At 40.1% G+C, this 16,987-nt stretch overlaps 1 protein-coding gene across 1 annotated transcript in view; it reads left to right on the top strand.

Annotated features, from left to right (window-relative positions):
- BACH2 (BACH transcriptional regulator 2) overlaps positions 1-16,987 on the top strand; it is a 367,124-nt gene that overhangs the window by 181,990 nt on the left and 168,147 nt on the right. The window contains exon 3 of the mRNA XM_077487244.1: positions 5,089-5,248. Coding sequence (XP_077343370.1) covers positions 5,216-5,248 — 33 coding nt within the window. The 5' untranslated portion in view covers positions 5,089-5,215. The remainder of the gene's footprint in view (positions 1-5,088; positions 5,249-16,987) is intronic.

Below are 16,987 nucleotides of genomic sequence, written 5' to 3' on the forward strand. Positions count from 1 at the left end.
AGAAAACGTACCTTAGTTTGTAGATGTGACAACTTTTGCGCAAACCAATAAATATACAATTATTGACTTTTTTTTTACCAAAGACATGTGGCTGAATACATTTTGGCCTAAATGTATGACTAAAATTGAGTTTATTGGATTTTTCTAATAACAAAAAGTAGAAAATATCATTTGTTTTCAAAATTTGCGGTCTTTTTACGTTTATATCGCAAAAAATAAAAATCGCAGAGGCAATCAAATACCATCAAAAGAAAGCTCTATTTGTGGGAAGAAAAGGACGCAAATTTTGTTTGGGTACAACATTGCATGACCGCGCAATTACCAGTTAAAGCAGCGCAGTGCCAAAGTGTAAAAAGACCTCTGGTCATTTACCAGCAAAATGGTCCGGTCTGAAAGTGGTTAAAATTGGGCACACCTGTGGAATGATGATAAAACAGTACATTAAACTATCCATAGGCTACGCATTAAAAGCTTTTACAGGTTGCCAGTTTAGAGTTACACAGATGATCTGACCCTATAAATATTGCTCCCACTCTGACATTCACAACAATGCCTTACCTCATGCCTTGCCTCATGTGTGGTATGATCACCATTTACATGTGTGTGTGTGTGTGTGTGAGACCTACGTGTGCGTTCACAGTAGCACTTTAATAAAATATATATAATTGTATTTATTTTTCTTCGACACTGTACCTTTTTAATTGTTTTCTTTTAATTAAACTTCATTGTTATCACAAGGGATGAACAACCTAGCATGGAGTGTGACATGTGGAAAGATCTGGGGTCTATTATTTCTCTGTGTTGCCCTCCAAAGCATCTGGTAAAAACCAAAATCAGTCTGATCAGATGCTTTACAAGCCATTAACGGATTGTAAACAAACATACCAAAACCGCAAGTGACAAAATTCTCATGGCTACCAGTTTGACGTCACAGTGGAACAACAGAAGTTCCTCTTACTCTAACTAGGGCATCTGATTTGACAGGTCACATTGGTACTGGACTTCCGGTGGGACAGAAGAACCAGGTAAATGCGACAGACTGGGGGGTTTGGTTGAATCCTGCTGCCTGTAATACTGATCGGGAGCCACTAGATCACTTTTACATTATAGGGAATCACTGGCTGAACAAAAACTATACAGTGTCTTGCAAAAGTATTCACCCCCCCCCCCCCCCCCCTTGACATTTTTCGTATTTTGTTGCCAATTAAACAAACTGGAATTAACATGGATTGTTTGAGAATTTGCATCGTTTAATTTACAGAACATGCCCACAACTTTGAAGATTTTTTTTTTATTGTGAAGTAAACAACAAATAGGACAGGAGAAAAAGTCAATGTGCATAACTATTCACCCCCCAAAGTCAATACTTTGTAGAGCCACCTTTTGCAGCTATCACAGCTCCAAGTCGCTTTGGATAAGTCTCTGAGCTTGCCACTGGGATTCTTGCCCATTCATCCTTGTAAAACTGCTCCAGCTCCTTCAAGTACAATGGTTTGCGCTTGTGAACAGCAATCTTTAAGTCTGACCACAGATTTTCCATTGGATTGAGGTCTGGGCTTTGACTAGGTCATTCCAACACATTTACATAAACACACACTGTTTAATTTACATGAGCCCTTACATTTCTGTATATGGATGACAGCACTGTAATGATTTTATCCTAATCAGTACACTGCTGTCACATGTCCCAGGTCTTTCCCAGCCTGTCTGCAGGGAAACATAAGCAGGAGGACCTTCTAGTCCTCTGCTGCTGGTTACAGGTTCAAAATAAAAAAGCCTTTGGAATACAGAGTAAAAATAAATCATTAAACTGTTTTAAATTGTCATACAAATGTATATTTGAAATCAAATCTTTATTATTTTTTGGCAATAACATGGTGATTTCTGCCAGTCACAAGCTGTGTCATGCCACTCCAGCCTGTATTTTATAATTAGAGGGAGGTGAAGCCTCCATTAATGCACATGTAATGTCCTGCCCCCTTGTGTTAAGCTGGTTAGTGGACATGGAGGTGGAGGAAGGGAGTGGGCTGTCATTTACATGTGTGACTCTATAGTCACATGGGCTGTTCAAATGTGATAGGGAGGAAATGTTCAGCATAGAAACTAAAAACTGAGCACGTGAAGAGCTGTCAACATTGCTCTGCAAAATCCCTAGCTGAATTGGGGACTTGGACAGAAGCTAGAGAGCAGCAGGATCAACCAGGTTTTTTTCACAATGCAGAATACGGATCTCATAGTGACTGAGTATGAACAGCATGTAATACAGCATTTATTGATATTTTTTTTTATGATGTGGGTTTGGTGACACTTTAAGAGTAAGAACTCTTTATTGTACAAGGATGAAAGTTATAAAGTTACTACTTTTTATCTATATGATTAGCTGGAGAAAGGTCACCTCTTACAGGCTTTAAGGTCCGTGAACACAGGGCTTAACAAAATGCCAGTTCCTTTGGTAGCAAAAACTGCTTATAGAGTGTTTCTGTACAGGCGTTTAGGAGCGTTTAACCTTTTTCCTGCCAGAAAACTTCACTCAAAAACACAAACCAGAAGGTTTTTTTTTTTTTTTCTACCTCTAAATGCTGAGCTTAAAATTTGCCTCTAAACATCCTAATGTACATGGACACATAGAGTAGGATAACATTGAGCTGCTTCTACAGGTAAAACTCCTGTATTAGCACAGTTTTTTAAGCTTTACGTGGACCCTCAATGCTTGTACTTACTATAGAGTACAGATAATGTTTTACCACCAGAGAGTAATCATAGGTGGTAAGTTTGGTTCTTTAGATTTCCCCACCCTCACAGATTTGTCTACAGCGATAAAAATAGTTTGTGCCTGTTCTTGCGTGAATACAGTTTGAGAAAAAAACATTGAAGTTTTAGCCACCATGGTACAGTGACTGATGAAGTAAATATGTGGAAATATTTAAATATATAAATCATGGTTTAAAATAGAAGCATGTAAATTGTGTTAACTTTCCAAAAGGGAAGTCAACAGCATGATTATGTACTCTGCAAATACTGAGAAAACAAGAGTCCTGTGCTGGGCATTAGCTCTTCATTATGTTACTAAATGAGTCATCACTGTGTAGCTGAACACCTGTGATTTTTTTTTTTTTAAACAGATTATACCCATGTATCGGGTAATGAGTAGGCAGAGATATCTTCAGTCATTTAGTCACATTGAGGAACATGGGAAAAAAGCAGCTCATGCAGATCCAGATTACCACCAAGTGGATCTTTAGAGATCGTGTCAATTTTGTCACCACCTTACCATTGTGTGAACACGTGATTGGGAAGAGCAATTCACTTAAAAATATTTTAAAATTGCCCCCCTTCCTTTGGTGACATAAAACTCAGTTGTCAGTTGCTTTGTGTGAATCTTTCTGTCGGCTACTTCTGTTCTGACCCCCTTTCTAGTTGTAATATTTACTCTCTGGCTTTAAAGAAAAGGTCTTAGATTATTTAAATGTTTTTGTTACCACCTTACTGCAACTCGGCTTATTCGTATTGCATTTCTGTACATGCTTTGTAAATATACTGTACATATATATATTAACTAATTTCATATGAAGGTTGTACTGGCTACTTATCACTACCTCAATGCAAATCTGTGGAAGTTTTTAGATTGGAAATAATAGATACCTAAACCTGCCATTTTCTTTGCCTAGATAAGGTGCAGATGTCAAGTCTTTCACAGTAGTCAGATACTGTAGTGTAGACTAATGAGGGAGGGTCGAAAACTTGGCCTGATCTCTATTCTTCTCTGAGTATAAGTGTTTATGGAGTTCACCAAGATAAGTGACCTGTGTGAAATTTAATTTCGCCTGTAGATCTGTCTGTCTTCTAATGTCTATTGTCTAATACACATGGTTATTTTTTATTTTTATTCATTCAACCCATCGGCCTGAACCAAAAAAAAAACAGAGGACCTTGTGAACTAACTATGCAGTTTCTGTAGAAGCGTCCGATATTCAGCCCATGTGTACCAGCCTGATGGGTAACTTGTAATTTAGGCAACTGAAAACAATACACTCTCTATACAGCTATATGAACTTACCTCAATGGTGATTAAAATGTAATAAAAACTAAATACAGTGCATCTTTGCAAAACATAGATGTTTCTCCATGTTTTATCTATTTTAAAGGCTCTGCGAGTAGCAAAAAATACCCATTGATCCTGGTAAAAATGTGCTCAGCACCTAACTTCCTTGGCTGACAATCACAAGGAAAGGCATTAGCACTGTCCAATTGTCTTTTTTCCTCTGCCTCTCATCTCCACAACATAGAGATAAAGCGTTTTGTAGTAGTTCAAGATAAGAATTGGAAGGGCTGATTAAACTCCTTGACATAGCACAGGCAGAATGTACAGGACTTAGGCCAGTTTGTTGACATTATCAACAAGTATTTTTTATTTTATTTGCATTCATTGAACAGGTATAAAAAATACAAAAAAAAACAGTTTCAGTTATATATTGTATGTACCAAGGTGTTCATAATTAGAGCTTACATACATTTTAAATAAAAGAAAAACTAGAAGGGACAGTTGCACATCTGTAGAGTAATTAAAATATTGCGTGGCAGCCGTGTAAAAGGAAAATACCTCAAAAAATGTACTCACTGAAAGTAAATTAAATGACTCTTTATAAACCTCCATTATCTATGATATTAAAGAAAACCGGTGTTATTTTAATTTATTTTTCTCAGGTCATGGTTCCCCTGATGGCCATTATTAAGTTCGTCATCAGGGGTTATGTTTTCTAGCCCATTGTATTTGTTTCCCCAAAAAAGTGCCAGCTCTGTAGGGTTCTGCTGAGCGCCTAGACAAGACTTGCATGTTCACTTGGCTATATCTATGCCAAAATTTATAAAATGTTAATGTTTAGTTCATGCCTGCTTAGCTTCTACAAACCTTGTAACCACCCACTCGCTGTGTGCAGTGATAGTCAACTGGATGACTAAGTGGGATAAAAAGATCAAGTGAGAGTACCGCACTTTAGTGCTTTTCATTTTGCAATCCTCTTTTGATGCGTTTTCCTGGGTTTTCTTTAATCTGATTATGAATTACAAATATATTTTCCTTTCTTATAGACGCTGTAGGAGTGTCGGATCTAGACATCAAAACGCAGTCTTCCATAAGCCCACAATGACCTTCCAAAGTGTTAATCAGCATGAAGACAAACTGTCGCATGAATAACGATTCTGTGATTTACGGAAAATGTATATTAATAGAGAGAGGCATCATTTAAAGGTAATATATTGTTTTCCTTAAGCTTATTCACCCCTGAATTTCTGTGAATAAAGTTATGATTAAAATGTTAAACAAATTTCTTGATTGAAAGTTTGAAAGAAGCGTCCGATAATTGTTGACTATGACATGATTCTGTATCATTTGAGACAAAGGACCTATTGGTTATTAGCAATAATACCACACACAAAGGTTCTGTGCAGAATTAATGGGTTGGTTGACAGTTCTGCAGTAATTTCCTCCAAAATAATCTTTTTCTTTTATTCCTGTCCGGCAAACAATTTATCAGTAGGGTACATGCGTGCACACAAATATCTCTAAAGTGAATTTCCTGGGTTCGGCTCAATGAGCTTTCCTAGTGGTGTGACATTTTATGACTGACGTCTCAGTAGGGTACAATTTATACATTGTGATCTGTAAATTCAGTTTAAAGTCTTTTGTATTCTAGGATACTGATGTGCATACATAGTCACAAGTAGCCAGCCTTCTATCAGATGCCTTAAAGCTCTGTTTTTCGATACTCAATTCAGTATAGACTGATGGCAACAAAACGATCTTCGAAGTCAGTTAGAAGCATGCTTTACAGTAACAGTCTACCCAATTTCGGTTTCGTAATTTTAGGAATGTCATCTTTAGCGTATTTTTTTTCTAGATAGGACATCCGATTTTTCACAAAAGCTGGTTTCTTTTTGACACAAGCGGTTGAAAGGATTTGGTTCGGTACAGTGCAGTGTGAATTGCTGTTTTTTTGGAGATGTCTGTGGAGCCAGTTAAAACCGCAAACCGTCCGTTCTGTCTACATCTGTGCACAAGTTGTGCACCATGAGAGTACCTTTGCATGTAAGCCACCTTTCATCACAAGCAAATGAATTCTGACTCACTGAAAGCTTGATGATTCAATTATTGGAGCATTTATTAGTCATTGTTGGCTTTACAGATTACTCTGTGACTCAGATGGAGAAATGTAAATTAAGTTGCTGAATACTGTCAGGAAGCGAGAGTTTTGAAGACTACTTAAGGCAGACCACAGACTTTTGTTGTTATCTTTATCCTTTGTATACTTTCATTTTTTATTTTTTTATATAGTGACCAATGCAATTTTTATTTCCACCATAACAAGCAATGGTAACTTGATGTGCTGTCAGCCAATGAAAGGAACCTATGGTCTTCTGTGCATGACAAAGCACATGTCTTTTTGTACACGTTCTCCTAGACTTTGTGTGATTGTTTATCATCCTAAAACAATCAAACTATTGAAAGATATTTTGTTTACTCAGCACCAACTTAGGATCGAACCAAAGTGACCAGAGTATGCTCTCAGGCAGGCAATGTATGAGTTGGAACTATGAGCAAACAAATATATAAAGAAAATGCAGATGATGCAGTCTACCATCAGCATTATTGAAGCATTTTTTGGTTTTCTGAGTCACCCTTTTAACCACTTGGCACCCACACTACGTCATATGACATCATGGGCTTTGTGGCGGTATATCTGAATGATGCCTGAGGCCACAGACATCATTCAGATATCGGCGTTTTCAGCCAGCGATTCCCTGCACCATAAGAACAATCATAGCGGCTGTTCCGCCGATTGATCGTTCTTACAGGCGGCGGGAGGGGACGACCCCCCCTCGGTTCAAATCTTGGCCGGTACAGCAGGAACCAACTGAAATTCAAACCATGTGTGAATTGCCAGGCTCAATGTACCAAGTTGATCGATCAACTTGGGTACAACCAGCCTGCTGGGTTTTACTCGTGTTTATCGCTAGCGGCTGTATAGCTGCTAGCAATAATCACTGTCACCCCCCCAGCAGTGACAGCTTTGCTCGATGGGAGAAGACAACGGCTTGACAAGAGGGATTCCCACATCAACACTATCTGTGTTAATGCAGGAATCAAGCAAATTAATTTTAGGCCCCCTTTATAAAGTCTATTGATCATTTTGTATCTGTTATATATGTTAGTCAATAGCTCTATCCTAATAAAAGATGGCAAAGAGGGCTTGGCTTGGATAAATGATATGCTAGAAGATGAACTGTAAGCTGATGGAAAATATGAAAATAACAACATCAGGTATCTTACATTGTAAATTATATGGAAACACATCAGAAAGATGTGAGGGGGCAGATACAGTTTCAACGAGGAGGCGATAGTGGAAAGTGTTCATTATGGTTAAATATATCCACAGGAGCTTAGACAATAAGTGGGAGAAAACGTACAGAAAGCATTTCATGTAACATCTAGAAGATATCTATTTTCCAAGTACCAAGCTTAAAATTTTGAGCCAAGGCATTCATACAGAGAAACAGATTGGCATTGGTTGGTGGAATCCAAAGAAGGTTGGTTGCTGATGAGCTATATGGTTGTGACCTTAAGTTTCTAATAATTTAGGTCTAGCCTAAACAGTTTATTTAGTTCTCACTGACCCAGAGCCAGAGACTCCCATTGGAAGATTGACTATCGCCTCCTTTTCTGGTGACAGTTCTAGAATTTTAGCTTTCCTACCACTTTCTGAATCCATCCAAATGGTTTCACCTGGTCAAAAAGAGAGGGTAAATCTTGCTAGGAGAACATATACAACAATAAAAATTTGACACGGATGCTAATCCTTTCCTATTCTTTTTTTTTTTTTTTTTTTTTGCATAAACATTTTATTGAGAAGATAGAAAACTTAGCATATACATCCGTGGCTCAGTGAGCCTGTCTTATCAATACATATACAATTCAATCAGGTAGAGGCACTCTGAAACAGGATCAAACATCTTTAGATTATGAGCAGAGAGTCAGAGGTGGTTATGATGTCTCGTTGTGTGTGTGTGTGTGTGTATATATATATATATATATATATATATATATATATATATTCAAAGGGAGGTTTCAGTTGGGAAAAGGGAGTTAAAGTAGAGAAAGAAGGGTGCACGAGGAAAAGACGGGAAGGAAAAGAGAAAAAAAAGGGGGGGGGAGAGAAAAAGAAAGGGGAGGGGGAAGGCACTGAGGTGAAGAGCAAGGAGGGTAGTGCTGCTGAGGAGAGGGGGAGAAGTCTGCACCAGCTACACTCTCCAGCTTCTAGTGCTCAGTACCCTTAAAGTATCACAGGTGGGCTTGAATCTGAATTTGACATAATAGGAGTTAGTTTGAGGTGTTCCTAAGATCCTGATACGATTGGGTTCTTTTGAAGGTTATCCATGCTTCCCAGGTATCCATGAATTTAGAGACATTATCCAAGGTAGTAAAAAATTAGCTCCTCCATCTCAGCAACACAATTTATTCTGTTAAACCATTCAGGGATGGAAGGCGGGGATGTTCACTGCCAGTGGATCAGCGGTCCACATATATAGAGCTCTGTTAAATCAGCAGGGAGTTGAATGCCCAGGTAGGTTATGGCTCCCCTTTTCCATTGAAAGGGGAAATTGAGCTGACATTGTTTGGCCAGGTCCGTGGGTAGGGATATATTTAACGCAAATTATTTGGAGTAGTTTTATTTTAAGGTTGGATTGGTGTTTGAAGTGATCTAGCATATGAAGGAGATTGGGTAAAGATGTTGGCGGCGAGGAAAGAAAAAGTAGGGCGTTGTCCGCAAAAGCTGCAATTTTAAATTCCCATTCCCGTGTATACCCGTGATATCTGTATTGGTTCGTATGCAGAGTAGTAGGGGCTCTAGTGTTAGTATATAAAGCAAGGGGGAAAGGGGGCACCCCCATCTGGTTCCGCTGTGGATGGAGAAGGCATCTGACAAGTGGCTATTGACCCTAACCCAAGACCTGGGGTTAGCATACCACGATTAGCTCAAAGCCCTTATGTGGGGTCCAAGCCCCAGCCAAGTCAAGACGGTGTCCATATAGTCCCAGACCACTCAATCGAATGCCTTCTCCATGTCCATTGCCAGAAATAAGCCCTCCTGTTGCGAGTAAGTAAGCAAGGTATGTTTAGAGCCTTAATGGTGTTGTCCCTGGTCTCTCTTCCAGGGACAAATCCGACCTGGTCAAGACTCACCCAACTCGGTATGTAGAACGACAAGCAATTCGCCAAAATTTTGGCATCAAGCTTGATGTCCGTGTTCAGGAGGGAGATTGGACGATAGCTAGCAACGTTGGTGGGGTCTTTCTCTTCCTTGGGGATTACAGAGATATAAGCTTCCAGGAGTCTGTCTGACCTGCTAAGCATGGTGGGGAGTGAATTAAATGCTTTGAGAAATTGTGGCGCCAGAATGTCTGAAATGGTCTTATAATAAGGTTCCCTATAGCCCTCTGGGCCCAGACTTTTACCCGGTTTTGTGGTTTTAAGCTCTTCTAGAAACTCCTCTAGTGTCAGGGGAGTCTCTAAGGCTTGTTGACAAAGCAGAAGGACTATACTTACTCAGAAATTCTTTAATCAATTCCTGACAGTTCAATCGCGCAGTATGATCCGTGTCTCCCAAATGCAAATTGTATAGATTACTAGAGAAGGAATGGAATTGGTTTGCAATATCCTCTTTTTTAGTATATGTCCTACCTGAGGAATCCATAATATGTTGGATCGTGGAGGCTAGCTTACATTGAGTTTTTCTAGCTAACAACCTACCTGGCTTGTTGCTTTGCTCATAAAACTGTTTTTGAGTCAAGGTAATACGCTGGCGTGCCCTTTTGTAATTTGAATAGCACGTCCAAACTAAGTGTAATTTAAGTCAAAGAAGCAAAATAATGTTGGTCATATGTTTTGAGCAATCAAATAACTAACATAAGCTTTTTATATAAAGTTGTTGGCAAGTTCCATCGCTTCAGAAGTGTACCTGAATGTCTCTGCACCCCAATACAAAATATGAATGGGGGACTCAGGATATCTCCATGTTGTAAGACTACTCAATATATGAACAAAAATCCAACACATTATGCTTACATAGTGAATATTTACCTTGGGTGTCCTTTCCTGTGAGGAAAAGTTGATACACTTCTAGCTAATAAATATACCACAATGATGTTTCCAACTAATAAATATACCACAATGATGTTTCCAGAAATGTAATGGACAATGAACAAAATAAGTGTGCTTTGTTCAGCATGCTAGCTAGGTTCCCTAAATTAAAAATGAAAAGCCACAGTCACCTGTGTTGGTAAATCTTAAATCATTTTTTCTGCCAATACACCATGAGGGGAATTTATCAAAACAGGAGCAGCCAGAATATGGAGCAACTGGCCATGACAACCAATCAGCATCCCTTTCATTTTAAAAGCTTAACTAAACAAGACAAAGATAGAGGGGTTAGCTCTGGATTCTGTCTGCTCTAGTTTTGATAAACCTACCTTCCAACCGACCCGGATTCGCCGTGACTGTTCCGAGATTTGATTTAAATTCCAGCTTTCTGCAAAATCCATCTCAGAGGCCAATTTCAGAAGAAGTACAGGCACTGAACTCCAGTAACTGGCTTGATGAGCACGCTAGCATGGGCACCTGGGGCACCTGCCCTGCATCTCATAAGGGGTGCCTGGGTTTCCACATGCCACTACCTGCCCCTCTATGGCAGCTGACATCTCTCCATGCCAGTTGCCTGTGCAAAGCAGACTGAAGCTGCCTCCTCCTTAACTCTGACATTCTCACGTACACAGACAGATGGAGCCAGGGAGGAAGGGACACAGTTCTACACGAGCCATGCTGAAGACCTGAGGTCCGCATTGAAATTATGATGGCTGGAGATTTATAGGGGAGGGGGGACACAGTGATCAGGAGGCAGGTAACAAGGATGTACACTTAGAGGAGTGATTTAGGGGCAGGGGTAAGAGCATATGTGCTGGGGGATGAAGACTTGTGCTAGAAAGGGGGGTGGATTTGACCTTCTAGCAAAAGTACTTTCCCCTCCCAGAGCACCCCCCAGCACCTATATGCCCCCTCACCTTCTAACACAACTCCCTAAATCGCCCACCAGCATGTATCTGGCCCCCCTCTCCACCTTTTAGTACAAGCCCTCTCCCTTCCCAAATTGCCCTGTCAGCACATATCTATAGCCTGGGTTTTGTTTAACTATGCCCCTTAGGACCCTTCCGCTGTAAAGTTTAGCCACACTTCCTTTTTCCATTGCACGCTTAGGGTGCTGCTGGTCTCTACCGCCCTCAAGTGTCCCTCATTCTCAAAGTTTGGAGGAATGAATAAATTCCATGTAATGTATTTTTAGAACAGCTAATTATTTATATATGTGGCTCACAACTCATTTTAGCAATGTTAGATGTGCAATACAAGTCTACAGATCTTATCAGATCTGGATGCACAATTCAGTTTGAACTTGAACTTCTTAGGTACATTAAAATAAATCAAGTAGGTATATAAGAAGACTTATTGTGGTATGTTGCTTACATGATCAGTATAGTCATGTGAATAGAATAGAAACTTACTTATCAAAGATAACTTCTTTAAAATGTAAGCAAGAACAGGATATTTTTCCCTCACTGCTTTTCTATTTTAATGCAAAATATTATATATATATATATATATATATATATATATATATATATATATATATATATATATATATATATATATAATTATGGTAGGATTTGCAGAAATGTATGTGACATCTAATACTTTTTAATATTATTATATTGCTAACCTTCACTCTAACCCCACTCATTTCCATCAGATAATTGAGAATTTACTGGATAAGGGTGGGTTTCACAGAAATTTACATTGACACAAGTTAATTAATGTATTATAGTAATCACACACTACTGGTATTGGACTTTATGGTCTTATTTCTATCAATCAAACACCTTAATGAACTTCTGGATAATAATCGCAGGAGTTGCAGAAATGTATGCAGACCCTTTATTTACCAGCAGAAATTGTAAATGTTCCTTTTTTTGTCTGTTTACGGTAACAAAATCATAATCTAATTTTCAAAAACTAGACAACAGCAGTGAAAGTTTAAAATGCTATTAAACTCAAAAAGCTCTTTGTGATCAGTTGGAACAAGTTGTGGTTTTATCATACAAATCTCATTCTGCCCTAGACCTAAATGCCAAACAGCTTGTAACCTTAGTTAGCCTACAGGATGGAATGAGTCAGAGCAAGCTGACACTTTTATCACTATATATTTTATGACACATAATTCTGCTTTGTAGTCATGCCCCCCCCCCTTTTTTTCCTCCTCCAAAGACCCATATTAAGGCAATGAACCATTTTTTCATCTTGTGTTCTATTTCATATTGCATATTTTATTTGCTTATACACTTGAGTGTGAGTCACTTTAAATACCATTTTGGAATAATTTCATTATCTTTCATAACATAACAGTAAAATGTACCTGGCATAAGAGGAAAGAGTCTGTAAAAATGGGCACAAAAGATATGACAGCTTTAAGTTGAAGTTTTTTTTTTCTAGGTAGAGCTTCAGTCACATAACTTACCTGTAATTAACTGAATCCCACATCCTGCCCGCTTCTTCTTACTGTAGAATTCTATTTTCTCGTGAAGCCGTGTCTTCTTCACAACATCAAACTTCTGCCATTGCATGGGTTAACTGTATCAGACATGGCATTGAAGTACGACCCTTTACCCCTTTCCTCTATTTCTTATATTGCTTATTGCTTTCACAGAATGTAACATATTCTGTTAATAGGGGAAAGGCAGGTGAATGACAGTGCCCCCTCCCCTGCTCAAAGAACTTCTGACTTTCTGTGAAAACAATGCAAGGATTATTGTGAATGGAGGAAAGGACAAAAAGACTTGGGGACTATCTGGATCTTTTCACTGTACTTTAATGTCACACCTGAGGCAGGTAATCCATGCAGTGTCAGATGTTTAGTGTTATGGAGCGGACACAGCGTCACTTAACCACTTGCTTACTGAGCACTTAAACACCCTTCCTGCCCAGACCAATTTTCAGCTTTCGGGGGTCCACACTTTGAATGACAATTACTCCGTCATGCAACACTGTACCCAAATGAATTTTTTGTCCTTTTTTTCCCACAAATAGAGCTTTCTTTTGGTGGTATTTTATCACCTCTGGGGTTTTTGTTTTTTGCGCTATAAATGAAAAAAGACCGAAAATTTTGAAAAAAAAAACGCAGATTTCTTTGTTTCTGTGACAAAATCATAAATTTTGGCCACAATTTATACTGCTACATATCTTTGGTAAAAATAACCCAAATTAGTGGATATTATTTTTTTTGTGAAAGTTAGAGAGTCTACAAGCTGTGGTGCGAATCATACAAAATTGATCACATCTGATGTACTGGTGGCCTATCATTTCTTGTGACCCGAACAAGCCAGGAAAGTACAAATACCCCCCAAATGACCCCTTTTTGGAAAGTAGACATTCCAAGGTATTTAGTAAGAGGCATGGTGAGCTTTGTGATGTTGTCATTTTTTTCCCACAATTCTTTGCAAAATTAAGATTTTTCATTTTTAAACTTTTTTCCACAAAATTGTCATTGTTATTTCTCTCACATGGCATGTGTATACCACAAATGACACGCCGAAAAAAATTCTGCTACTCCTCCTGAGTATTACAATACCACATGCCTGGCCACATAGAGAGGCCCAACATGCAGGGAGCGCCGTCACGTGTTCTAGGAGTATAAATTACACATCTAACTTGTTGACTACCTATTACACTTTTGAAGGCCCTGGAGCACCAGGACAATGACACGTGACACTGATGACAGATGGCACTGATACGTGGCAATGATGACACTTATACGTGGCACTGATGACAGATGGCACTAATATGTGGCACTGATGTCAGATAGCACTTATACGTGGCACTGATGTCAGTTGGCACTTATACGTGGCACTGATGACAGGTGGCACTAATACGTGGCACTGATGACAGATGACACTAATACGTGGCACTGATGACAGATGGCACGAATACGTGGCACTAATACGTGGCACCGATGACAGATGGCACTAATACGTGGCACCGATGACGCGTGACACTGATGACAGATGGCACTGATAAGTGGCATTGATGACACGTGACACTGACAGGTGGCACTGATGACAAATGGCACTGATACGTGGCACTGATGACAGATGGCACTAATATGTGGCACTGACAGATGGCACTATGTGGCACTGATGACAGATGGCACTTATATGTGGCACTGATGACAGATGGCACTGGGGACAAATGGCACTGACAACAGGTGGCACTGGGGACAGATAGCACTAACAGGTGGCACTGGGGACAGATAGCACTAACAGGTGGCACTGGGGGCAGGTGGCACTGGGGAGAATGGCACTGGGGGAGGATGGCACTGGGGCGGATGGCACTTTTTTTAACTTTTTTTTTCCCACTTACGGCCGCTGCAGACGTTCATCTCTCCCTTCTCACACGCTGTCTGTGTGAGGAGGGAGAGCGGCGCTGGGAGATGATCTCATATGTTTACATATGAGATCATCTCACATTGGACACGCCGATTGCGCTGTAAACGGCCGCTGTGATTGGCCGTTTACAGCGATCTGTGTTTGCCTGTCTCCAGGGGACACGGCAAACACAAAACTTCCCCGATGTGCGCCTGCGGCGGCATGCATTGCAGAAGTAAACACGAGGATGTCCAGGGACGGCCTCCTGGACGAGAGCGCCCGCTCTAAAGCCGTCATTCGCCTATAGGGTGGGCAGGAATCGGTTAAGAGAAGATTTTTACTGTAAACTGCAGTCAGCAGGACACCTATTATGCTAGAAACACACACGTTCTTGTAACCAGTTGACCTCCGGAAGGTTTTACCCCCTTCATGACCAGGGCATTTTTTGCTATTCAGCACTGTGCTATTTTTTCCCACACAATTAGAGCTTTCTTTTAGTGGGATTTGATCACCATTAGGCTTTTTTTATTATATATATATATAAAAAAAAAAAAAGATAATATAAAAAAAAAATTGCTTATTTCTGTATATATATATATATATATATATATATATATATATATATATATATATATATATATATATATATATTGGCTATGTTTTACCATACCCGATTTGAAAAAAAAACTTTATAAATTTAGGCCAAAATTTATTCTGCTAAATCTTTGCTAAAAAAAAGAAAGAAATCCCAACAAGTGTATATTGGTTTGTGCAAAAGTTATTGCATCTAAAACCCATGGTATGTGTATGTACAGTGCCTTGCAAAAGTATTCGCCCCCCTTGGCATTGTTCATGTTTTGTTGCCTTACAACCTGGAATTAACATGGATTGTTTGAGGATTTGCATCATTTGATTTAAAGAACATGCCCACAACTTTGAAGATTTTTTTTTTTTATTGTGACACAAACAACAAATGGGACAAAATAACAGAAAAAGTCAATGTGCATAACTATTCACCCCCCTAAAGTTGATTCTTTGTAGAGCCACCTTTTGCGGCTATCACAGCTCCAAGTCCCTTTGGATAAGTCTTTGTGAGCTTGCCACATCTTACCACTGGGATTTTTGCCCATTCCTTCTTGCAAAACTGCTTCAGCTCCTTCAAGCTGGATGCTTTGCACTTGTGAACAGCAATCTTTAACCGCTTGAGATCTGCGCTATAGCCGAATCACGGCTACAGCGCGGACCTGCTTTGCCGGGACTACGTCTATTGATGTTGTCCCGTGCACGAGCGGCCTGCGCGCCCCCTGAGGGGCGCGAGCGGCGCTCTCTGTGATCAGCGAGCCTATAAGACTTAGTCCCGATCACCGCCAGCTTATCAGTGCCCACCTGCCCCCTGCCAGTGCCACCCAAATAATAAAAAGTGCCCCCCATCAGTGCCACCCATCAGTGCCCACAGTGCCACCCATCAGTGCCCACAGTGCCACCTATCAGTGCCCACAATCTGCCTCAACAACAGTGCTGCACCCCAGTGCCACATATACGTGCCCATCAGTGTCATCTACCAGTGCCCATCAGTGCCGCCCATCAGTGCCCAGCAGTGCCATCTATCAGAGCCACCTATCAGTGCCCATCAGTCCCATCTATCAGTGGTACCTATCAGTGCCTCTTAGTGCCACCCATCCGTGCCACCCATCCGTGCCATCTTATCTGTGCCCATCTTTGCCCATCAGTGCCGCCTTATCTGTGCCCATAAGTACTGCCTTATCTGTGCCTATTAGTGCCGCCTTAACTGTGCCTATCAGTGCCCACCAGTCAGCATATTTCAATGAAGGAGAAAAATGACCTGTTTGCAAAATGTTATAACAAACTATTAAACATGATTTTTTTTTTTGGGGGAAAAAATGATAAAAATTTCATTTGGGTACGGTGTTGTATGGCCGCGCAATTGTCATTCAAAGTGCATCAGTGCTGAAAGCTGAAAATTGGTCTGGGCAGGAGGGGGGTTTAAGTGCCCTGTAAGCAAGTGGTTAAGTCTGACCACATATTTTCCATTGGATTGAGGTCTGGGCTTTGATCAGGCCATTCCAACACATTTACATGTTTCCCCTTAAACTACTCAAGTGTTGCTTTAGCAGTATGTTTGGGGTCATTGTCCTGCTGGAAGGTGAACCTCCATCCTAGCCTCAAACCATACACAGAGTGGTACAGGTTTTGCTCAAGAATATTCCTGTATTTATCACCATCCATCTTTCACTCAACTATGACCATTTTCCCAGTCCTGACTGCTGAAAAACATCCCCACACCACCATGTTTCACTGTGAGGATGGTGTTTTTTGGGTGATGTGATATGTTGGGTTTGTGCCAGACATAGAGCTTTCTTTGATGGCCAAAAAGTAAAATTTTAGTCTCATCAGACCAGAGCACCTTCCATCATACATTTTGGAAGTCTCCCTCATGCCTTTTCGC

Source organism: Lithobates pipiens, unplaced genomic scaffold (assembly GCF_037356315.1).
Source record: "Lithobates pipiens isolate NorthernLeopardFrog02 unplaced genomic scaffold, aLitPip1_a1.2 Scaffold_18, whole genome shotgun sequence".
NCBI classification, from domain to species: domain Eukaryota; kingdom Metazoa; phylum Chordata; class Amphibia; order Anura; family Ranidae; genus Lithobates; species Lithobates pipiens.